General features: G+C 31.0%; 1 protein-coding gene across 12 annotated transcripts; it reads right to left on the bottom strand.

The window, feature by feature from the left end:
- Positions 1 to 4534: 4534 nt before the first annotated feature.
- Positions 4535 to 26462, bottom strand: LOC122718598 (protein unc-13 homolog 4B). 12 transcript variants are annotated; one of them, XM_043943767.1, is made up of 19 exons: positions 25979 to 26462; positions 20619 to 20777; positions 19408 to 19663; positions 11544 to 11708; positions 11288 to 11466; positions 10826 to 10870; positions 10574 to 10733; positions 9775 to 10298; positions 9381 to 9527; positions 9168 to 9305; positions 8900 to 9088; positions 8442 to 8736; positions 7829 to 8187; positions 7488 to 7677; positions 7095 to 7401; positions 6553 to 6633; positions 5735 to 5858; positions 5421 to 5614; positions 4535 to 5331 (listed from the first exon to the last, which is right to left on the bottom strand). In XM_043943767.1, the coding sequence occupies exons 1-19, from the start codon at positions 26077 to 26079 to the stop codon at positions 5237 to 5239; spliced, it is 3708 nt and encodes a 1235-aa protein (XP_043799702.1). In that variant the 5' UTR covers positions 26080 to 26462; the 3' UTR covers positions 4535 to 5236. The 12 variants fall into 12 exon arrangements, with proteins under 12 accessions (XP_043799702.1, XP_043799704.1, XP_043799703.1 ...); XM_043943769.1 differs by lacking the exon at positions 25979 to 26462 and adding an exon at positions 21051 to 21072; XM_043943768.1 differs by lacking the exon at positions 6553 to 6633 and having other exon boundaries at positions 25979 to 26461.
- Between the last annotated feature and the right edge of the window lie 167 nt (positions 26463 to 26629).

Below are 26629 nucleotides of genomic sequence, written 5' to 3'. Positions count from 1 at the left end.
ATTAATAACGAAATATATAAAGCGGCTCGTCCCTTGCACAACAACGCGCTCTCCCTTTTATTTCATATATCCTTGCTCCTGATTTTATTTCTATTTTATTTATTTAGCTTCAAGCTGTAACTTGAATTGTAGGTTGCTCGATGTCTAACAGTTTATTAAATTAACTTGTGAACATAATTTATACAGTATCCTTTTAAATTTTTCAATCAACGTCTCCACCGTTTAAAATATCTCACTCGAATATCAAATCCTAGGCGAAATTTGTAACGAAATTCGAAAAAAGTCTTTCTTTTTTCGTAACTATCTTATCGTTGATATATGCAAAAATTAATACTAGAGTTAATACTAGAGTGGAGAAATCTTTTATTCTCCCGTTTACGAAACGCTATTCAATTTCATTTCGTGTCATTTTCAACGTTCACTGTTCAATTTATGTCCCATGTATATGCCCACTTAATTACGCGAACCTTTTTTTTCTTTTTTTTTTTTTTTTTCATAGAAAAATCGCGTTTTACGCACAATTTGCCCGATCATAAAATCGAATGACATTCAATTTCGCAACTTTTGAAGGGGGCTCTCCTTTCGCAACGTAACCATGGAATGGGGCAAACTCAATCAGAGTAATATGAAATCAATTGTAAGGGGATTAAAAGCCGAAAAGCCATCGTTGCTTCGCGCATAAAACTTCCGAAAACTCGATCGCGAAGCGAGCGGCTCGATTATTGCGCTATTCGCATTGGCTGGCCGCATTCATTTGAATTTTAAACAGCTTTTTTCTTTTTTTTCTTCGATCTTTGTCTAAAACGATCCCATAGATTTCATTATACCCAATTACGGCGTCGCGGTAACAACACGCGGTGTCTATGCCATCGACCGTTAAGATCGTTAAGAGAAACCTTTGTTTGCGTATTTTAATTAATACGCCAAAGAGAGAGGGAGAGAAAGAGAGACCTTATTTTGCTTCCATTATTATCGTGTCCTCGATCCTTGTAAATTATCGTATCGACGTGTACGTACCGAATATGGTATTAATTGTTGCATGTATTTACAATATAATTTAGAGACAAGCCTTTAGACTTTTCTTCTCTCGTTCTTCTCTCCTATGATTTATCGAGGAGGGAAGGGAAAGATTAATATGGAGCTATATAATATGAAATTGTGAAATTAGATCGCGTGCACTTGTAGAAGCATTGAATAGATGATTTTCTGCACGCCATTGAATCATCGGGGCTCAAAGGGCCATGATAACGAGATAACATGTTGCGAAACGGAATCTATTAAATAATCCGTGTTGTGTATGCCATGCAATATGAAATTTTAAACGTGCTTCTTTTTGGGGGAGGGGAAGGGGAGGGGAAAATAACAACAGATTATTAGAGAATTGTTAGAGAAACGATATTGTGAACGTATGATAAGTTGTAAAAGGATTGATTGAAAATTCTGGATAAAATAACTATTTATTTAAATTATTTAATATTTGTTATTTTGATACACAAACGGTCTTGTGATTCATTATATATATTGCTATTGTGTTTTAAAGAAAAATTGTATCTATACGAGATAACATGAAGATTAATTTAAAAAAAAAGGTATAATCTCGAACAAAGTTCGTTTTTGATATTTCAACTCCCTCTTTCAGTTCTCGATGATGATTCAGTAACCTATTTCCGCCAACAATACCGGTAACGTGATCGTGAAGTGGTAAGATAAAACATTCAATGTTTGTTTAAAGAAAAAAATGAAATAATAGTGTGATCATGATTTAAACTATCATTTGAAACTTAATTCATTTGCGATAATATATCAATTTATATATATTAATATTGGTATGTAGATAATGTAAAGATATTTCACATTGAGTTGTATATGAAAATAGTAAATGAATAAATGAAAATAGTGAACAAGTTACAAAAAAATTGAAAATTATACACATTATATATACGTTTATTATTTTAATAAATCGTTAGAAGTCAAAATTAAGAATAGAAATTTAAAATTATCGATTATCGTATTCTTATATCATTTAAAATAGATAATATCGTTTTATATTTTCGTAAAAATTCGTAATATGTTGTGGATTTTAAATAAATAAAAATATATTGTAATTATTCATTTAACAAATTTCACTAATCAAAAAAAATTATATGTTAAATTAAAATTTGTACTATTTTCTATTAGATACAAAATATGTAATAAAATTTAAAACAAATTAAAAATAATGGTATTAATAAAATATTGGGAAATTATGATATTTAAGTATTTCATATTTTAAAATATTTATTCAAAAAATATACAGATAGCTAACTTTACCAGTATCGACATCTATGAGCCTGAACTGCAGTTACCAGATGGGGAAAAGTAGTCGTAAGTTAGTACCATTTTATTTGTTGAACTTTTTAAATGTTGCGTTTAATTTTGTAGTTTACAATTTGTGTGAACTTCGAATTTAAAATATACATTTTTTATTCACGAATGTTTAAAATATGTTAATTCACAATTATGATAATTTCATGGGTGTTATTTGCCATTTATCGATATACTTCGTTATTATTAACAGATGGGAAATTGGAAATTGCATAGAAAAAATATTATTGCTCCAGTATATTATCTACGAACAATAAGTTGCATGTTCTGTGATTTTTAAATATATTTTTTAAATATATGTATAAGAAATAAATCAAAATTATTAGACATTATTAAGTATAAAATTATTAAAATTATTATTTTATTTTTATAATATCTCGAAATATAATATAAAAGTTATGGGCAAAAATTGTGTATTAATTATTAAATTTTTATTATTTTGTAAAAAAAAATTACATATATGAATTAAAATTTAAAAATCTAAAAATCGTTAAAATATATCGTTATAAGTTCATTTGTGGCTATTTTTTGAATGTTTTTCGCGTAAAATATTTTACACAAATATAAATAGAGAATTATGAAATAATATAAAATAGTAAATCTAATTTTAATTTATAAAAATATATATCAATTGTTATATTTACTATTTGCAATATTGCAACAAATTATTATAGTTTACTATTATAATAAATTATTAAGTACATGCGTTAAGAATATAAATTAAAAAATTTTTTAAAATTCTAAAAAAAATTATAAAAATTCTTTGAATGTAAATACAATTAAAACATTTTAACACGGTAGTAACTCGAAAATTAATACCATAAAACAATAAATCTAATTTTAGTGTATAAAAATATATATCAATTGCAATATTTATTATCATAATAAATTGTTAAATATATAAATTAATAATATAAGTCCAAGAAATGATAAATTTTTGATTTATTATATTCGAAAAATCAATTTTGAAACATCGGTAAGAAACGTATACGTTCGTAGAACTTCGTTTCTCCGACCTTTTATAAATACAGAATAAAAGGGAAGAAAGAGTTTATTCTCCGGCGAAGCTTCGTTGCGAATAAATCGTATCTGTAATATTTCAAATAAATTCTATCAGTTTAAGTGTTTTTTATAATTTTTAATAATTTATTTTTAAAATATAAATAATTAACATTCAATACTGTTATTATATATTGCATATTTATTCATTTTATTTTTTTATTAATATTTATTTATTTTTTACTGATTTATACATTTATTTTTTTATTTATTAATATTTTTAATTTATTTATTAATTTTTTTTAATTTATTCAGATTTAGTTAATTTTTTCAATTTATCGTTCATTTATTAAATTTTTTAAATTTTGGTATTATTTTTCAAATCATATTTGACTAAAATTATTATATTAAATTTATTTTATTATAATTATGTTATTTTTGAAAGATTTTTCTTCGAAAAGAGATACCAAGAACTACGCATAAATTTCTTTTTTTGCGTTTCAATTTTTTGCATTTAAATGGAATTTTCGATAAAATAAGACAACGCTTCTATTAATATCTTTTAATAATTTATTCATCATTCATTTTATAATCTTGAATTTCTTCAAGTACAAATATTTACAAATATTTGAAATTAGATGATTATTAGATTATGGGATTTTTATGCAATCCAACGATAACAAATTATTGTATTCTTCAATATTGTAATATTCTTCTCTATGAAGAATATGTTGCATAAAAATTCGCAGTCTATTGATTATTCTTTATAAATGAAATATTTTTTTTATATTTTTTTTCTTTTAAATTATTTTATCCAATATTTTGCAAAATTTTATGATATATTAATATCGTGAAAAAATATTCAATAGATAAAGTAGTCTTCAGGATCTTCGATAACAGATTTCTCGACGATTTTATTTAGAATTAAATGATTCAACAATAATGCAATAACACTAGATAAAATATACTCTTTCACATACAAAAAACGTATACATCTCATATGCATAGCTGAGTTTCTATATACACATATATTACAAAATTTATTTTGATTTTTCTTATTAGAAGCTTTTTATTTAAAATATGAAGGATTCATTATAAAAACAATTTTTGTTTAATTATAGATCTACCTTAAATAATTGATTAATGTTTTTTAAATATATTTCTTTCTCTCTCTCTCTTTTTTTTTTTTAATAATTATTAGGCTAGTTTTTATATGAATCCTTCAATTCATTTCTTTCTTCAGCATTTATTGCAACGATGTGTGTATGTGTATCGATATATAATAATTAAATTCGCATATTGTTTGTAAATAGTACTTACTCAGCCTTAAAGTTTTTTCTAGTTTTGAAATGCGATGTTTTGCCTTTCATTCAAAAAAAATATACTTGATATTAGATACTCGAAGCGTACACAGTTTAGAAATAGGATTTAGTCTTGAAAGTAATTTGTAAAAACTTTATAAAAATAGTCTATTATTCGACGATGCTTTTCTTGCATTATTTTCGTTAGGCAAGCTTGTTTATTTAACGTGGGAAATTGAACAGCATTTCGATTTTTCAAGTATTAACAAAAAGATTACGTATTACGTATCGTATAATTTATAAATTATTAATGTAAAAACATTTTTGAGTAACTTTACCCAAATAATATTTTAGTATAGCTTTGATGATATTTTAGTGAGCGCTGATGATTAATTAATTAAACAACAATTTAATGACTTACGAAAACTAATTACGTATCGTATTGAAAATCGCGCGAAGGATTCATTTTAATTATTTGATTATTTTGAAAATTCATAATGATTCGTTGCTCACGAATTGTATTGCATAACGTAACGAACAATTTCAGTCGCTTTTTTCACGAATGATAACGATCATTTTCGTTCAGCCTTAGAGCTGAGTTTCGATAAGAACTCTGTCGCTTGATTGTCCCCCTTTCTGTGTTCTAACGCTTGGATTACCTCTGTACCTGCGCATAAAATCGTTACAATGAATAAAAAAAAAAAAAAAATTAAAAGAAATAGTATAGAAATACACAAATAAAAATATAAAACTTACTTTTCCTTATAGGACGCGAAAGTTTCAAATGAATTTGTTCGAGAGACTCGATCCCTCGATCTGGTCCCGTTTCAGGAATTTCACTGAACGGAAGGAAAGCTTCCGCCATGAATCTCGATCTTAGAAAGTCCTTGTCTTTCAGTTCGAACGCTACGATCGCGTTTTCTGTAGCTCTTTGCTCGCTGGTCAGAGGACTAAAAAAAATAATATAAAGTTATACAATTTAGATATAATTGTAGATATTTTCTTTTACATTTCGTATAAGTTTTTATCTATATTCTGGATAATTGAAGAAAGATTGGATTATTACTTACATGTTGAAAATTTCATCGTACAGGGGGTACAAATTCTCCTTTTGCACATGAGTTTTAGGTAATTTCACGTCGGTGAATTTTTCCTCCGGAAGAAGTCTCACTTTCACGTACGAATCGCAACTACCTGGAAAAATAGAAGGAAAAATATTTCCATTGCGATCTCTTCGAGTACCAATAACACCCCAATGTGGGTTCATGCACGATGAAGGTGACTATCTTTTTTGATTCTTTATCTATGAGGTTCCACATTTTCCAATGTAACATTCCATAATAATTGCATTTAAAAAATCATATTTTACAACGATATTGAATTTATTAATTCACGAATTCTGTGAAGATTCAAGAGGGATCGTAAGTACCTTACAGATTTTAAATTTAATATTCTATCGAAAATTTTATCGAATGTTTTCTTTATATTTTTAATTTTATCGAGTATTAAAAGAATATCATTTCACAAAAGAAGAAATTATTGAAAAATAATTTAACTTCGAAGAAATTTATCCCTTTTTTGGAAAAATTGAAAATCAATTTTCATGTTATAATTTGGAACCTTATAGAGATTTGCATCATTCCATCATAAGTGAGGAAAATTGTTTGACGTTCTAAGATATTCTTACATTCTCTAACTACGAATAATACACAATAACAGAAAACAAAAATAATTCGACAATTTGGTCGGCTAAATTCGCATGCAAATTTGATAATTTTAATTGTCACGAGGGCAAGCAACCGGATGAGACATGTTCTAATTGAAAGAGTGATGAGGAAGAGCGTCTTTTTTTTTTTTTTTGTTTTGTTTTACATCCACATTTACATACTTGTCTTCCATTCTTTCTGTCTTTGTTTAGATTTTGTATGAAGCTTGCGTTTGAGAGTAGACACCTTGCCTACCAAATCGCCTACAAAATCGAAATAAAATATCATTCTTCTTATCGCGAGACCAACCCCTAATACCCTTCGACAAGCAAACGAAACAACAAATTAACAAGCTACGAAATGAAACTTTCGCTTTAATTATGCAATTGGCGTTGTGTGCAATTTCGATTCTCTTTCTAATCATTAAAAAAATACAATAATCCGAGTGATTCTCTCGTCGGATAATGCGATTATTCGTTACATCAACTTGATATGAAATGGAAAAAAAATTGAGAAATTTTCTAATTATTCGTAAATCGTCAAAAAAAAGTAATTGCACATCCTTCGTTTCATCTGAATCACTCGCAACAAAGATCGAAATAAAAAAAGAACTATCTATAACCTAAAATTTCATTTCTAGCAATAAGATACCTCTAAATAAGTTACAATTCCGTACCCAAATATTTTTCGTACACAAAAATTTCCACGATCTTCCTTTTCTTACCATTACTGTCAACAGGTCGCAGTTTCCTCGCGTTCAAGATTTGAATATTCAACGAGTTATCCACGAATTGCGCCTTCACGGTGATCTGCCCGTATTCGGATTCTTCCAAGTCATTTTGCTCTTTTATTCGCTCTTGGTGGTAACGATGTATCAACTCGGCTGTCTCGAGGCCATGAAGCTCCAAAAGATGCTCGATCTTCTCCAACACCTTAACGTTTGCTGCCTCGTCAGCTCCGATATTAAAATATCGAATAAGGGTGTGCAGTGTGCGATGAAGGTTCGAATAGAACGATGGTGGTCTCCTTTTCTGTGACAATTGAAATTGTTTGGAAAAATTGGAAAAGAACTACTCGAACAGAGAGTGAAAGAATATTATACGTTTCTATAACGTACCTCCAAATTATTATGCACTAATTGGTACAAACTTTCTGACAATATGTCCCAAATAACGAACAAGATTCTCTCGAAATTGTCTTCGTTGAGATTGTCGTGCAACGTTGTTAGATTCGTGTCTAAATATTGTAAAAGTCGATCCATGGAATTGCTGGTGGTGTCTATCAACTCTGCACCCTCCATGAGAAACCTTCAATCAAAAATTTTTAATTTTAATTTCAAATATATAAGTTTTATAATTTTCATCTATGAAAATTAATTTAGAATACCGTTACTAACTATTTTATTTATTTATGAACGAATAAGAGGATGATTGAATAAAAATATCGTGGGACAATTACCTGTTCATGGCAGGTGACATTTTATTGGCGACAACCTGTAATAATTCTATAATTTTATTCTTAACAGTATCGGTCGCGTTGTCAATGATCAATTGAAGCGTCTGTTGACACCTGTCCGCCTCTTGTTGGGTTTTCTTCTCTGCGAACGCGTCCACGATACTCTGGAATCCTAGATCGTGGGCCAATGGGCCGATCGATGTTTTGATGTAATCAATATTGTTTATCGCGAAACACCACGCTGTCGACACGTAAAATTTCTTCTCGTATACACTGCCCTCCGACAATTGTTCCAATTCCGTGGTCAGTTCTGCCTTCTTCGCCATCTTGTCTGCATACGCTATTGAACATTTGCAGATGTCCTGAAAAATTTAAACAGAATATTAACAATGAATACTGAGAATTTTGCAACAAACTCTGCAAAGTTGTTTGGACTGGCAAGCAGTCAGAGATATATAAACTTTAATTATCATAGAAATACTTCACAAGAAAAATTGTAAGAACTAAGGTGGAAGAAGAAAACGTTATTGTATAATCTTTTTCTTTTTTCAGATTCAAATTGGTTTTAAATTTATTTATTGTTTTCACGATTGTTAAAAATATATTCAGAACTTACATCAATAATTTTAGCTACGAAAGTGTAGGAGCCCTCCATGTCCGGCCACGCAAGCTGCGTCCAGAAAACTTTGATTTGATAGAATATCGTTAACGTGTCCACAGCACTCGAGCTGTATTGGACGGTGTTATCAACTGCTTGGAGGGTGTCGAATTCCACGGCTCTATCAATTCGTTTCAAAGCTTTGTACACAGCTATGTCGAGCCAGTGTGCCACGCCAGCCCTGAACCAATCGTGATAATTTTGCACTTCCATTCTTTCTAACTGCCCTTCAGCGCACAGCACTTGTCCAAGCCTAAGAGTAATCAATTTCTTTCTGTGAGAATTTTCAAAAATCTATGCGTTTCGATATTTTTTGACAGGAAGTCTGTTACATTTATTCGTGCCATTATTTCATTTTATTCTATTCGATTGCTTCATTCCTTTCTTTAATGATTAATATATGTTAATACACTTACATAGCGAATCTCTGCAACGTGAGATACAATTCGAACAATGTCGTTCCCAAATTCAATTCGACATCAGTGTTTTCAAGTTCGATCCTCTTCATTCTACTACAAACATCTTGTACGATAATCCTGCACAAGCCGCTGACCCTCTTTTCGTACATCACGTACAAACATCTAGCGTAGGGGAAATTGATTCGTCTGAAATTATAAAATTAAAATTAATTTTGAGCAGTGTTGGATAATTTTTTAAAAAATTAAAAAGATTCGTTAAACTTACTTGATAAACAATTTATCGTAATTATCGATAGCATTTTGTAAATCTGCTCTGACCAGTTGAATCACTTTGATATGATACTTTAACGAATCTTCGTCCGATTCGCTTTCTGGATAATTATTATTCAATATGTGATCGAACCTAAAATAACGTAATATTTATTTCTCTCTGTTTAATTAATTTAAGAAGTTTCGTTCATATTTAAAAGATATCTACCATTCAATACCACCCTGTTCAACCGTGTAATCCAAAGCTTGAACGATACTTAATTTCTCATCAGAGTGTGGGAACCAAGGGTACATCTTTCCAGGAAACAGATTCACGTCCTCGGGAACTTTAAGGGATGAAAGGGATGAAAGTATTCTATATAGCATATAAAAATTTCCATTCAAATTCTTTTCGAGCATTTTCGAAATTCTTTCTCATATTTTAAAATATCGAAAAGAATTGAAGTTGTTACCATCCTTGTTACAAATAAATCAAATTCAATCAAAGCATATAAAACTTTTTGAAAAAATTTTAAAACACTTTCTAAATATTTCTTTCTTAATTCCAATTAATCAAGACAGGAATTCGAAATTCAAAATTCACACGCTTCAACGATAATTACCCCAAAATGGCGGACAATTGTGCCATAGCATTCTTATCGCCAACCGTGAATCTCCTGATCTTGCGAATACTGTTAAGACAAGAGTACAACAATTTTTTCGTAGCGTCCCAAAACAATCTGGTTTCATCTGGGGAGAAGAGACCGTTCTCCATAGGCCTCAACAGATCGACCACCAATTTATTGAACACGGTGAAGTTGAGGGGATGCTCCTGATGAATCCTCGCGTATTCTATCCATTGAGCAAGCGTCACGTTTCTAGCCAGCAAACCGCGTTGCGCGCTGTGCTGAAGAAGAAGAACTTCCGCGGGTGCCGACCATCGCCCACTCCAACAGTATTTCTCTATTTTCTCCGTCTCTAATTCGTACAACAATAGCACTCTGATCAGGTGTCTGTGCTCTTGGGCGGCCACCAATGCATTGTGCTCCGCACTGAAGGCCAACCTCAGTTTCACCACACCCCGTCTCTTTGGTTTGTTCTTCTTCTCGAGGGAATACCACATTGTGTGGCCTGTCGTCGGTATATCCTGTAAAATGAAAATTAAAATTAATGGGAATATTGATTGAAATCTCTTCTTTTTTTAAATTTTCTTAATAACTTTTAATTTTTGAAACTTTTCTCATAGGAAAGTCTTAGAAAAAGAAATATAAAGTTTATTGATTAAATATTCGTGGTTTAATAGAAAGAATTTATTCAGAGAATGTTTAAAAGTTTGTATAGTCTTTACAACTGTTAAAATTTAGGATATAAGGATGAAGGAAAGCTAGATAAAAATGTAATAGATCGTCTTTATCCATTTACTTTAAGAGGTATTCTACAGCGACCGATGAATTCGTTATCGTGGCTGCCAGTCGTGGCTGTGACCGCAATCTCCTTCGCTAATTTCACCAACCCCCTAACACCCTTTACGTCTTTCACTTTACTCATTTTTTCAGGAACTGTTTCAGCAGCGTCAAAATCCCTTAAATTAAATAATATATACATATATTTCACCTTATCTAAAAATTGGCATCATCATCATCATCAAGTAATACATCTTCATTTTCAACTTACCACACTTCTAGAAATAGTACATCATTCTCTGGATCCTCCAGGGGACTAGAAAAATAATTGAAATTATTTTTATCTATCGATAAAAATAATTGATTCAAATTTTTCAATGATTAATAAAATTTATTTATAATAGTAGTTTATTATTCATTTAAATAATTATAAAATGTATAAAATTAGTATAAATATAAGTATATAAATTTAAATTTTATAAATAATCAATAAATGTTGAAAAAATGATAAATAATTTAAAAATTATGATAAAAATTTTGGTATTTTTTAATTTATATAAATATTTATATATTAATAAATAATTATATTATATATATATATATATATATATATATAATTATTTAAATATATATAAATATATTAAAAAATAAATAGTAAATATATAAATATTTATTATATATATAAATATATATATATATTTATATATTTTTAATTTGGATGGTTTCAACTCACAGTTCGAAGTGTTCCTCCCAAACAGGGCTGAGGGTGGACGTTTTTACGGCAGTGTTGTACCTCCTCGTGGGAGCTGATTCTAAGTAAAGGGCGCAGAAAGGGTCGCTTTTGCCATTGGCGTCTTTGGACACGAGTTCTTTGGCTTCGATCACTTCGACGCACAAGTGCATTTCCGGTGGCTATTTAAATCGCGTTGCATTAATTTTAATTTAAATAGAAACGTCGAAAACTCTTTTTGGATATTTTCTAGTCTCACCTCCATGTTTCTAGTCTCGTCCAGAACTCTCTCGTGCACATCATTGTCGACTTTGAACGCATTTTGAAGATGGTTCAAGAGAGTCTCCAGTTTGCACTCGTTGGATACGTCGTAGCCTATTTGATGCTGGGTCATAAAAACTAGGGCAGCATAGAGTTCTTCGATCTATGGGTAGTAAATTAACTTATTTTTTTATAACTATAAATAATCTGAATTGGCCATAAAGGAAGACACATTTTTATCGAATTTTCTTTAAATATATCACAAAAATTTGAAAATAAAGAAATATAAGTTTCTTCTTTCATTCAATTAAATGATTAAATTTCGTTATGTTTTATGTATGTAAATGATTCAAACGATGATATAATCGAATAAAAATAAAAAGAGATAAGGTGTATATATTTTATCAAACTTCTCATTAATGAAACATTCATTAAATTCTAAAAAAAAATTATTTCTTTATTATTTAAATAAATCTTGGACATTTTTAAACAATCTTCCATTTCCTTCTCTCTCTAATATTGGTAATTAAATTATTCATAAACAAAGAGCAATAGGTTTACGTCATACATAAAGCATCTGCTAGTCGCAAGACACTCTGATAAAACGTATGCGAGCAGATTTTAGCTGCAAGTAACGTTTGTAGAATCGCCACGATACACACGGTTCAAAGTTCTTTTGTCGGATACATTAAGGCATGTCTTAATCAAACGATTGGCTGGTGAACAGAACAGATATTGTTCGGATAATTTTGTTTACTCGCTTGCTTTCAAATAATTCAGATTTCGAACAATGAATTGCGAATAAGTTTAACGTTACATTATCTCGACAATTTTTTATATAAATATAAAGTTCAGAACGTGGAAACATTTTGTTCTTGTGTTCAGTAATTACAAAGTTTAATATTTCTCTTTGCAGAATTAAATCATCACTTTTTTATGATCTCTATTCGCAGAGTTTAAAACACTTCGATTTTTTTTATTATCAATTATATCTTGCGCACTAAAATTTACAAAATTATTTACTTTAAAAATTTTATTTAAGATAAACAATGTTTATGGAAAAGAAGACGAAATTGAATTAATAATCACTATAGATATAACAATCAAACGAACTCACAATGATTCGAAAAAGAAAAAGGATTGCGTTGAATATCATACGTTGATTTACACAGATTTTCAATCATTTTCAACGTCATATTTTCCAAATCGACTCACCGTCATAGCCTGGAGAAGCGTGTTCGTTCTGCGCTCGATTTCAGCCTTGGGCACACCGCGAAAAGTGTTCCTTTCTCTGTTCAGAGTGACCACCCCTAAGGATGGATTGGTGCTCACCATTTTCATTTCACTACACTCTCGTTTCGTTCAACTTCATTTTTTCCGTCATATCACTACAGAGAAACAAACTGTGGACGACACGTTGTGTCGATCGCATGTTACACTTTCGCGGCACATTCAACGTCCACAAATACAGATTTGTTCCATCCTTCTCCTCGCCATCCGTTCGATGAAAATTTTTCATTCATCGCGACGACAACGATGATCAACGTTTCCACCTAAACGATTTCGAAACACCGATTTCGAAAGAAACTGTCAGCGACGATCTAGAAACACTTTCATCTTCGAATTATAATAAAAGCGACGATTGTTTCGAACGTCTTGGGAATTGATTGAGAAGCGATTATAAAAAGCGGTTGAAAAATTATTTTTAATTGAATTTTTTCGATCGAAAATGAATTATGAGGATATTTTTTTTTTTTTTTTAGTTAAATTTCTGATTAAGAGGGGAGGTTTGATATAATATTATACGGAGAAATGGAAGAATTTTTGATATATTGAAATTGATATGGAATATGTTCATATGGAGTTTGAGAATGTTTGATCAAACGGTCGAATAGGAATTGAGCTATGTTTCGAGGTGTTGCACACGCGACGAGTATCGAACTGGTCTAAAAGCGAAGAATCGTGTACTGTAGTATTGTCAGCCAATGATGAACTTCGATGGCCGCGACCTTTGTTATCAGAGCTCCGCATATTTATTTGACTGTGCATAATCGAAAAAGAGCATCTAGATAAACCAAGGGATATAAAATGCAACGTTATAAATGTAAGAGGCAATATTGTAATAAATATGTCCTTTTAGATGTATTCACTTAGATGATTAATGATCAGTTTTATTGAGGCTAATCATTCCATTTCTGAGAAATTATACTTTGATGATAAAACTTTGAGAATTTTTTATCATGTGAAGCCGATCAATTTGATCTTTGAATAATTTATTAAAAGATATTTAGAGGAATTAAAAGTCGTGGATTTAAGTAGGAAAATTTATATGAAATTTTGAAAAAATTTGTCAAAATATTGAAAAACTTGTGCATTTTGAGTGTTTTATTTGTCGATATATATATATTTGATGAAATTGAGAACAGTTTAACATGAAAGCATAGATAATTCGAATATCAACACGACTTTTCGCCTTTAGAGATTTTGCAAATATTAATAAATACCAGAGAAGATACGAAGTGAAAAAAAATAATGTTGGGCCTTTGAAGATTAAGTGTATGCATCTATGTCTGGTTTTGAAATAGAGTTTGAGATTAAACTGTTAGCGTTATCTGCGATATACAGTTCAGGCAAAAATTTATTTCGTTACTTCGAGTGTTGAAATATTCTCACGACACTGACCTAATTCGAATATTTAAATTCGTTTCGTTAATTGAGTAATTATGTTATACTTTCGTGTCAGAAAAATAGTTTGGAATTAGAAAAATAGATCGAAAAAACTAGAAATGATATCGATTCACAAATATTCTCAAACTCTTGTAAATTTTCAGGAAACTTTTTACGAGATTTTTTTCCAACAAATTGGGACAAGACATTTAATTTTATCCTTAATCTAAATAAGCTATCCTATATTTTCAGAATTACTTCATATTTAACAATTCGCAGACTAATTTATTTCTATAAATGTATTTCAACGATTCGATATTAAAAGTTCCAAACTGATTCTGTATTAAATTTTTAACAGATATGAAAAATATAACGAGTTCGAAGTTAACTCCGATACGCCATTTATATTCCATTTTTTCCAAATTTTCCATTGCGTAATCAACAGACGTAAAGCATTCGTCCTTTTCATCGTGCACCAGACAAATCTCTAAGGTTGCTCTTTTTTTAGCGCGTTCCTCCAATCTCGACCTCTCAAAAAGAACGTCGAGAACGCGACGATGTTCGACCGAAATAGTTGTTTTCTAACTGTAAGAAAAAATTGTTCTCAAAATTGTTCAAAAGAAATGAAGTTTCATTCCGTTCAAATTGATCGGACACGATCCAAGAAGTAAAGAAAATTAGTTTCGATGAAGGGGAAAATAGGGAAACTGGGACATAGCCTTTAACATCGTCGTGCATTAATGGTTGCCAAGAGCAATTGACTCTGACAATGAGATTTCATTTATTTGTACGTTTCGTGGTTCGGTTAACATTGGCCCTATTGGCTCGATAGAGCCTCAGAAGAGGAAAATATTTGTTTTAGAAGATTACCGACTATCACGGTCGATTTTTTTTCTCTTTTTTTTTGAAACAAGTGCATACCTTATCGATAATTTTAGATTTCAAAATAAATTAATTGTGTGCATTCGTTTCAGAATATAAACCTCTGGGTCTCGAATATTTTAAATTCTCTACATTCGAAACTAATTTAAAAAATTTTTTGTTTCAGAATTAATATTTCTCCAAAGTTTATCAATCATTCGAATTCTCGTCGATCTTCCAACCCCCCTTTCGAACTCCAAACCTATTCGAACCTTTCCTGGAATATTCAGACACTTCATACCAACAACGAAGTAAATTTTTTATTCGATGTAAAAAAAAATTCAGAAAATAATGGAATCGTGGCAAACGAAAAGGAAACGTCATTTCCCGTCCGGTAACCTTTCAACCTCATTTAAATCCCGAGCGGAACAAAGGTACGCGGGCGACATTCGTGCACGGTCTCACATTTCTTTCTTCTTCCATTTCTCCACCCCGCACACGGCACGGCCAATTTAAATATCGGGGATCCAGCCACGCATTGGCCGCTCCGTTAACGAGGGGACCAATGGAAAACGCGAAAACAAGACAATGAATCTGCACAAAGGGAAACTATGCCGTATCCTGTTTGAGCCGATACAAGTGCAACCGCTATGTATACTTGTGCAATTGCGCCCAATGAAAATTGATATACCACGGCAATTAGCTCATTGACCGCGTAGATACACGTACAACGATATTCTCGTCCTTCGTGGCCAGCTCCGATTTTTCCCTTCTCTATTTTTATAGTCTCTGAATTCGCCCCATTCCTTCGCGGATTTATTCTATCAGGAAGGGAACCGGTTAATCAATTTGGAAAACGAATGTGGAGAGGATTTTTTAAACATTTTCAAGAAATGTTGGAGCAGAGTGAGTATTTTGAGAAATAGATAGGTGATAATTGATTCGGGATAGTGAATTTTTTAAGAGATTAATCTCACGAAATGATGGGATTTTTTTCTAGAAGAAATAATTTTAGATATTTTTTGTACTGATAATAAATTTTAAGAAAGTGATAATTTGAAATGAATTTTGACTTTGGGATATTTTGAGAAATCTATTGTATATTTATACATCAATAAAATATATTTGTTCGAGTGAAAGAAGCTATGTTAAGTTCAGTTTGACACACAATCTGTGAAATTTATGATCTTGAGAGAGGATTTGTTTCACAATCATTGGATTTTTTGCTTAATCTCCCACTGCTATACCGATCCAGAAATTTTCAGTACTCAAATTATGAGTCACAACAAATACAAATATTATCCCGTCTTTTCTCGAGATTTACCGAAAATAATCTTCTAATTATAACGCAAAGATTTATGATGTTTATCTAAACTTGCTAAAAAAAAATTCAAAGCCACTTTATTCACTTTTGAAAACAACTTTTCTCAAATTTCGAACACTTCTCGTATCTTTACCTCTCGACGTTCATATATTTGCGATCCACTTTTCCCCACGAGAATTTTTTTTTCTTGCAGAACAAAATTATGCCGCTGACAGTTCGCCAATTCTCGAATACATAGAATACGATTGCCCAACCGAGTTATCCGTCTTACGTTCGATTTATTTTTACGACTGCGCCGACTTCCCGACTTCAGCTTTTACGCCTTTTAATCGTCAACAAATAAGACCCCCCCCCCCTTGAACCAATTACCTGCACAATACCAGTTTATCCTCTCGAGCGGAAACCACGATCACCACACCTCCACTATACTCCATCAACCTTACGTACCTCGAATCCCTCCGTTTCCGTTTACCTGGCAAGCACCATCTTGCGACTCTCCACTCTCTCGATACTCCTCAAATCGAACGTAATTAAAACGTAAACGTTGTCTCGCCTCGTTTCAAATTTCCGTCCGAATTAAAATTCTGATTCAACAGAGAATAAAAAAAAATGGAAGAGGGAGGGGAAATTCATTTTTCAAACTATTTCTATTCAAACGCACTGATCACTGATTCAAAGTTTCCACTTCACACGCTTGTTCCCTCGCGCCAAGAGAGAAGAGAAAGAATCGAGGAGTATTTTATCGAATTTTTAAAATTTCGAGGAAGCTAAAGGATCTCTGGGATCGAATTATTAATCGAGGAGGAAGTATCGCGGGCAGGACGAGGATGGTAGGTGGACGGACGGATGGATAGATAGATAGGAAGCTGACGAAGGCGTGTAGCGCACTGCCAGGAATAGATGGACCGACAGATCGGAGTCGTCGTCGTCGTCGTCGATGTCGACGATTCAACTAGCGTCACACGCTGGCTACGCTACGAAACCAGAGTCGCGTTTCAAATTGGACTTAACTGCTTATTGAGCTTAGAGGACAAAAACCCCGCGACTTGTGCCGCTGTTGCTCTGTATCGGTGACATAATTGAACCATGCATTCGTGGTGAATCAACTTTTCTACTTTGTTTTGCGTGATTTCGTAGGGAGATGAAATGATTTGGAGTGAATTTTCGGTGACAATGGTTTTTTTTTATAGAACAGGCGTGTATCGTAGAATGTGTTGGATGGAGGATTAAGAAAAAGTTGGAAAAATTGGATAAGGAAATGCGAGAGAATTTAGAGAGAATATCTGTTTGAGGAATTATCTGAGTAAAATATTTTCCGAAATCTTTGAAATATATAAGTATAAATATATTATATAGTATAATATATTATATATAATAAGTATAATATATTATATATAATAAGTATAATATATTATATATAAATATATAAATATATAATCTTGAAATATATAAATCTTTTGAAATATATTAAGAAATAATATGATTTCCACTAATCAAGTTTGAAAGATTAATTAAGAAACAAGTGAAAAGTTTCTTTATAAATCTTTAATCAAAGACAATCTATCATTCTTTCATGAATGAAAGATGTCTATAATATCATTTCTAGAGAAATATTCTAAATATAATAAATATATTCTAAAATAAAAATCCTATCCAATGCATTTACTTTACAAAAATAGAAAAAAGAAAATCTTAAACATTGTCCATAGGAATATTGTTCGATTAATTGTTCTACTTACATATTTCTCCTCGAGTTGAAGGGAGAACGGCCAATTATATATCCTCGTTCGCATTATTCTCAACACGGTGATCGAGAGTGCGTTGTGTTAATTTTTACCCTAAAAACGTTACCACGTTTTCGTTGCTGGAAAACGCGTGTGCCAGGGCACGTAACTAAACTTGAACTGGAACCTTTGGACGGAATCAATATCCGTCTTGTTGCCACTGTAACGCTGTATAGGATATACTGGCGTGATTCGATCAAATATATTGGAATAAATAAAAAATGGAACGAGGATGGTTCGAGTATGGTTATAGAATGTGTGTGATGTGTAATTCGAAATATTGATCGAAATATCAAAGGAGGATCAAAATTAAAAGAAAGAATCGCGAGGGAAGAAATTCAATTAAATCTAAAAAAGATTCTTCAAAGAGAAATTTGCGCAAAAGTTCTATCCCCCGCCTCTGTGAAAATGAAATTCATTTCTCAACAGATAGTTCTTTATCAAACATTATAATAATATGGACATGTTTAAATTGGAATACTCTTTACAATGTTTCAGTGTGTTTGATCATTCTTTCAAGATAGTTTCCCACGTTTCTTTCCCCCATCTGTTTTCCATAATCTTTTTACAGAGCGTTACGTAAAACAAGTATTCGTGCAAATATTGAACAGATCACCCTTTATCATTTTGACGTGGATAGATTTATCAATGTATTTTAAGCGATTCGATGACGCGTAAAGATCCATTCGTGGTTATTCGATGATGCTCGAAATTCTACGAGTCCAGAAAAAGAAACTCTCGAAATTTTAGAGGCCATAGACTCTTAACGTTCATCACGTGGATATGAAAAAAAGAAAAAAAAATTCAGTAAAAGAAGAAGATAGATATTTTACGTGTTGTGGTTACGAATGTTTCATAAAGAAGAAATAAATAAGAGGTTTTCAAAAAAATTTTTCAAAGAAGAAACATCAAGCATTTTAATAATCCATTAATTGAAATCAGAAAGAGAGAAAGAAAATTTTCAAAGAAGAAACATCAAGCATTTTAATAATCCATTAATTGGAATCAAGAGAGAAAGAAATGCTTCTTCAATTTTATTATATCGATTACTAATCAAAAACTTTCTTAATCGATATAAAATAAAATATTAAAGCCTTTTTTAAATAAAAATAGTATAAAAAGAATTTTAATACAGATTTTCCTGAAAATCTGATAAAAATGTGCCAGTGATTAAAGTTATACATTCAATATCTAGATTTTAAAAATAAGAATTGCGCAAAACTTACGTTCCATCCCATAGATTCGGCCAAGAAAATCGTAGCATGCTCATTCTCATCCCTGTCACTGTCAGTCTCCAACAGTGCCTCGACAGGCTCCTCCATACTGCCTTCCTCGCTCACTTCGTCCTCCTCCTCCTCATCCTCTTCCTGGACCTCGTCCTTCTTCTTTGGAAGCGGCCCTTCCGCTTGCACCTGTGCTCGAACTCTCTCCGCCAACAACGTTCCAAGATTCTCGAAGAAACCTCCATCTGACTCTTGTATCCTGCGGATAAGAATTAAACGATAAGAGAAATTATATTTGAAAAAAATATTAACAATGCTAACTCGTCCCATCATTATTTTCGTCGGCGTTTGCACGTCGTGTTTCCTTTCGAATGTCGTAGCGTGTGTTATGCGAATTGATTAATTGCATTAAATAGAATCATAAAAAGTTGCAAGAAGCGTGAACGATGAAAGCGAATGCTTCCTCGAGCAGAGGATTCCATTAGCATGTTAATTTGACGTTATTGCAGAGCCACGCAGATTGTATTTCCCCTGACTCCGATCGATTTCGTTAAAGCGTGCTGAAAATTGTGTGCTAAACAGTGAATTATATAATAGCTCATTTACACGGCCTATGACGTGTCTTTTTCAACGTCTTTCGTAACGTTGTATATTTTATTAAAAATTAATTGTAACTCTTTTTCGAAATCGACGATAATTTCTTTTCTTATCGTCAATTAATAAATTCTATTACTATTCTATTAATTGTATGATGACAAAATATTCATTTTATTGAAAAATCACGATCACCATAGATGAATCGTACAACAAGAAAATAGTGAAAATTGAGGAGAGCATCGGGTGAATGAGAAAGCAATTACTAGCGAAATTCTATCGCAATAATTAGGTATATATTGGTAGAGCCATGCTTTAGAGCTAAGCATCGAATCTATTCCCTTAAGTTTAACTTTGATAAGTTTGATAACGATGATTTGAATTTAAAAAATTATTCAATTTCGAAATGATAGAAAAGAGAAAATTGAAGTGACGAAAATAATTGACGGAATTGTTTCGAATTACTTAGCCTAAAGTTCTAGCTGTAGTAAAACTAGGTTTGATAGTTCAAAAGTGTATCGTCCAAAGTAGTTTAGGGATTAGAAATAGAAAGCGCCCAGCTCTGTCGCGTGGTGCACCAGATTTTGATGAGATTTAAGCAACGAGGAACGCGGATTCACCTTTCAGAAATAAAGTTGAAAGCAGCAAATTTCCAATAAAATCTCGCTGTCGTCACCGGTTTCGTTTCCGGTTTTTGCCACATTCGGGCAGCGGCGATCGCATAATAAGGATGCTGCTCGTCCAGCTTTTCGAAGTGTGCCATTTCTCGGCTCTCCTTCCTTTGGAATAAAAAACAGAGATTCTTCGTTTCATACGTCGTTTCACGAAACATAGAGAAGGACGAAAACACGATTGCACGAAACACTAATTGCGATTAACAAGATTTGTTCGTTTGATAATTATAATTGATATGCTTTTTTTTGTATAAATTATTGGGTTGAGAAATTATCAAAGAATAATAATTGAGAGATAAATAATTAGCCAAAACAACTTAATCATTCCGTGTGTGCAATTTTAGTTTCGTTTTTATTTCTTGTAAATTGAACATTTACCTTTTCTTCTTTATTTCTTACAACAATTATTCATTTTAGAGAAACTTTTTATTTGTTTCTAAATTAAAAGAATTTAAGATAATTTAAACACTAAAAATTTAATCTAAATCTTTTCGTTTAAGAGATAGAAAAAAATTGAATTGTTTTTTCAAATGTATACAAAAGAAGAAAACCGAAATTCAAATTGCAGGAAAATTCTACAATTTTGCTGGCAAATATTAAATAAATAATTATTTTAACAATTCTATAATCCCAATATAGTCACCACCATGATATTATTTTATCAACAATCACCATATTTAACGATTGAAAGATTTTCACGACAATGTAGACAAATTCACTTCACTTTCGTGTCTGTCAATAATCGACACAATCTACTATATGCAAGAGACAGACGACGATGTCAGTCGAAGCATGTCTGACACCGAACTGCTGAAGGACTCACAAAAGATCTAGAGGAAAAGGAAGTAAGTGGTAACAGGATATATGTAAGGTAGACCTCGAACGCTTAATGAAATTTTCCCACAATTTATTATATACATATGTATATAATTCGGATATCAAGATTTATATTATATTATTCATAGATATTCTGATTGTAAGTTGAAGATTAACACAAAGTATCCATAATTTGATAAATATGTTTACCAATGAATTTGCGATAAAATTATTTTTATTGCGTTTTCGATAACGATAAGATTTATTTAATTTATTTTTTTCTTTCGATGTAAAATTTTATTTTACATATTGAATGTTATCATTGAATTATCGATGAAATTAAAAATGATTAGAGTTTATATTATAGTACAGTTTATTTTATTTTTATTTTGGTTGTGTAGTATCTATCTGTGAATATAATTAATAATTATATGATAAATTATTTGACGATATAGTTAATGAGCGGAAAATAAAACAATGTAAGTTTTAATTATCTTAATTATTGTCGTTGCTCTCTATTTCGTTACGATACAACGGTTTCTAGTAATGAAAATTCTTGTATATTACATCATTAATGATAATTTCATTCTTTAAATTGAACACGATTGTTTCTTCTTCTCTCAATTCTTCGTTTTATTAATTAAATTATTCAATATTTCCTTATTCGATTATTGCTTTGTATTTATAAACTTTATGTTTTTGTGCAATTTGTAATATATAGAAAATTTTTATATAAATGACGATTTACTTAAATTTATTTCTGAACAAGAACAAGTATAGTGAATATACGGAAAAATCTTTAGATTCTCGAGCATTTTATTTTTAATTCTAAGATATTCCTTTGTTCCAGTTTTCAATGATTAATCATTAAATGTAATAACATATATATATATATATATCTCTTTTTCTTCATTGTAAAGAAAAATATAAAAAATATTTTTCATCTTACGAGTTAAAATATATTCTTTGAATTGAAAGACGATCAAGAAAATTTAAACTTAAGAGAAATAAAATTTTTTAAATTAGAAGACAATATAAAACATCACGCCATTTTTCATTTATTTCCAGCTTTCGTGTAGATATATAAAAAACATACATGCTCTTGCGTAATTTTCAATATTTTTTATTTCCTTCTATACCCATTTATTTTTAACTCCAAAGATGTGATTCACCGATTCACATTCTTCGTCCAACCAAAGATCGGCTCTCGAAACATGTTCTTCTTCCATTCTTCTTGCTCTTATTTCTCTAATTGTACAATCGTCGATTAACACGAGTGAGTATTGAGGATCGATTATTTATAACTTGTGAATTATTTATTTCCGTAATAAGCACGGTGATATTTTTTTTATCCAATAATAATTTTAATTTAATAAACTTTTTAGTCGAAAAATATCCTGGATCGTTAAAAAAATTTTTTCTACTAAAAAAAGAGAGAGAAAATCATCTAGAATTTGTTTATGTAACTTATATATATATATATATATTTATAAAAATGTTTATTTTTTGTTACATAAATTTTTGTAAAAATTTTCCATTATACGAATATATGGTAAAAAAAAATCGATGTGTAATAAAATATTTTTAAATATTGACAGGAGAAAATAATAATTCTTAGATTTTTATTATAATTCGACATCATCTAAAAGATTCCGCATTATATCATAGAAAATTGCTGTTTTTTATTTTCAATATATCAAGTCCGGAAAAAAACTATTAATTCGATACACTGTATTACAAGTAAATTAACGTTCAGGAATATTACCACAATTATAGATTGGTTATAGATAGCAAAAATTAAATAATATCAAGAGAGAGTAAATAATATCATCGGAATATTTTTAATTTGAAAAGGATGAAAAGGAAATTTGAAGATCAAATTTTAAATAAAAGTTAAGAAAGTTACAAAGTTAAATTTAATATAAATAAATAAACATATATACATTGAAATATAACACAAAGCTTGTCTTGCGAAACAAGAAACAAGAAACAAGAAACAAGAAACAAGAAACACGAACGATACAAGCCACAAACGACCTTCGCCAATCTCTTCATCGTTTCAAAATTCGAATCGATTCAATTAATCTTGCTTCAACTCACAATCATTTATTTCATTTCGCGTAATTTCACGCCTTATAATTTACGTTAAATATACGAACATTATACTCTGTCAAAAAAAGACAAAATATTCTTAAAAATAATTATTTATAAAATTCGAATGATGAAATGATGATCTGTTATCAATCTCTCGTAGATTTTTGAATGATTTTAGAACGATTCACAAGAATACATGTTAAACATGTAGATTAAAAATTTATCTGCAAAATAAATTAATCTGCAAAAATAAAAATGTTTTTCGATGATTCTGCAATTATTCTTTATTTATTTATAAGCATAATTTCAAATGTTGATCTTCAATCTCGTTGGACGTTCACCTACGCGATGATGATTTAATTCTTAACTGGTTTTTTTTTTTTTATACGCAAACGAGGAATTCCCGTCCTCGTGTGATGATGTCCTCATCGACGTTGAGATATCGCCGACCCATGGAAAAATATATCGTGAATTCTACTGTTGATTCTTAGATTATTAGTGTAATCGTGATTAATTGCCTCGTAGAACATAATTATTATTTCTTCCCCCCGTAATTTGGAAAATCAAAATTCATTTTTCATTGTTACACGAAATTAGATTAATCGTATTTTGCTTAACACGTTGTTTACAATTTTTACGTAAGATTTATACAGGTAATTCTTTAAACATATAAATGCAATTACTTTATGAACCGTATTTTGTTCAGGATGAAATTTATTATTATTTTTTTTTTAACGTAATCACGTATGTATTTTTCCAATATATCAATTAACACAGTTGATGAATCGCTATAGAATTTATCATGTGAATGATAAAAATATAAGAAAGTATCTTTGTTTCTATGAGGCGGCATCTATAAATACATCAGCCATAACAGTTGATAGTTGATGTTACGTGAAGAAAAATAATTTGGACAAAAGGGAAATGCAAAAAAGGATTCATCGCGTGCATACAAACGTTGTAAGAAGAACAGTTGATATGTAAACTAACGAGATTATTGCATTCTACGCGACCTCCTTAAACGGAGGAGGAGCAGCGAGGAACATGTACGCGTACTAATTAATTCTTTTATAAGTGTCGATTGCTGCGTGGTCGATGACGGAACCTCTGCAAATTATTATTATTCGAATATTATTTGTAGTTAAAAATAATTGATACAAGAAATATCAAATAAATATCAATACAAAAAAACATTTTCTAATTTGCAATTAAAAATTTTTAAACGAACCTAATATTCTACGAGAGTTAAACAATTTACACAATTAATATTAACTCCAAAATTAAAATTAACGTAAGCAATTCACTTTTATCGATCAAGATCAAAATATCTTAAAGTCAAACTTTGATAATAATCATATTTGTGTGTATACGACATTTCCAAAATTTTCCATAAAATTTTCCAATCCCTACAATTCAACAAGTTTATTTTTTCAAACCTCCAGTATAACTTTGATACATTACATTTCTATACCCTGCCTTCAAACCATTGTATTTTAAACACACTGTTATTGCAATTATCTTAAACTACATTTGCAATAAATCTCAAAATATCGACCTTGAGCCACGGATCTCGATGGCATGTTACGTATTCGCGCGACCTGGAGGAGAGTTAATTCCTCCACAGATGTTCTGGGACTCAATCGTTAGTCTGGTTTTATTAATAGCTTGCGTGCATGCAGTCAGTTGAAGCGGTTTCAGCCCGTCATTCCTACAATCTATACAACCAGTGTTTGTTTGGCGACAAGAATCAAGGCGACACGGGCGAGCACGTGATTCTCCAACGTTAGAAATGTTGATAATAATATTTATATACAAATTTTCTAAGAAATGATAAGAATCCATTCGTGGAACAAATAATGACGAAGAATAAAAATTTTATCGTTTGTGACATCTGCTACATTTTTGCATCTCTTACATTTAGCATTGGTAATCGTCGTGAGTCATGAGATTCGTTTAATACAAACTTCGTTTCAAGGTTTATTTGCATTCGAATACGAGATGTATTCTAAAATTCTTCTTTGAAATTTCTTTGTTAAAAACTGTTACGTCGAAGAAACTCTTTTTTAAAAAATTATAAAAGAATTATTAAATTCTGTATTTTCAACGAGAAAAATAAATAATAAAAGGTTAATAAATAAGAATTCATTGCACGAAGAATTAAATTAATTTTACTCTATTGTTATATAGATACGTTTATAAATGTAAATGTTTGTGTACAATTGTCCACACTTAATTATACGTATACAATTATGTAATTACACATAACTGATGTTAAATCGGTTAGTAACGTGTCGAACAACGTGTTAAATCTTCGCACACACGACAACGAAAAAAATTAGAGTTTCCAATCGAGTTTCCACGTTTCGAAAGATGCCTCTCTCTCTCTCTCTCTCTACCTTATCTCATGTTCCGTGTTTTCTTGCTGCTCCTTCTGTTTTTCCTCCTTCTCCACCACAATTTTATGATAGAAATCTTTCCACATCGCCTCCTCATCCATCCTTCAAGGTGTGTTTCCTCTCACGATCAATTGGGTGAAATTCACAACATCCTCATTCGCCGTTTACGGATCGAATAAAACTTTCTCTCGTTTTCTCTCGTCACTTCCAACGCGATCTACGAACCGTTCATTGTTGAAACTATGCAATGCTCGACCAGTATAGCAAGAAATTTTGGTAAACCGAGTTAACGCCGGTTGGTCAGCTCGAAACAGTCAATACTGTGTTGCGAGTAACACGTTTCGACATCCTCCATTCACCGGTATTTCCGTTCCAGCCGACAGATGGCGCATGCTACCAGACCAAGCATCCATAACCTTCTCTTTGAAAGAGTTTGTTCCACCATGGATGGTGCGAGTTATAATTTATGACACTGATTATTTATGATGATCGTCGTGGAGAATCGAAATGGATTCGCTCGAACTGTTGTTTCGTTTGGAACTGAGGATTTGGTAATTTTAATATTCGAACTGGCATTCACGCTTCGTGATGACCTCGTGATTCTTGAATAGCACGGATGAATCAATGTTTAGGGATGAGAATTGTCATTGC

Source organism: Apis laboriosa, unplaced genomic scaffold (genome assembly GCF_014066325.1).
Source record: "Apis laboriosa isolate Shangri-la unplaced genomic scaffold, ASM1406632v1 scaffold64_cov150, whole genome shotgun sequence".
Lineage (NCBI taxonomy): Eukaryota > Metazoa > Arthropoda > Insecta > Hymenoptera > Apidae > Apis > Apis laboriosa.
The sequence above is the reverse complement of the archived record's forward strand: the minus strand, read 5'-3'. Positions and strand labels throughout refer to the sequence as shown.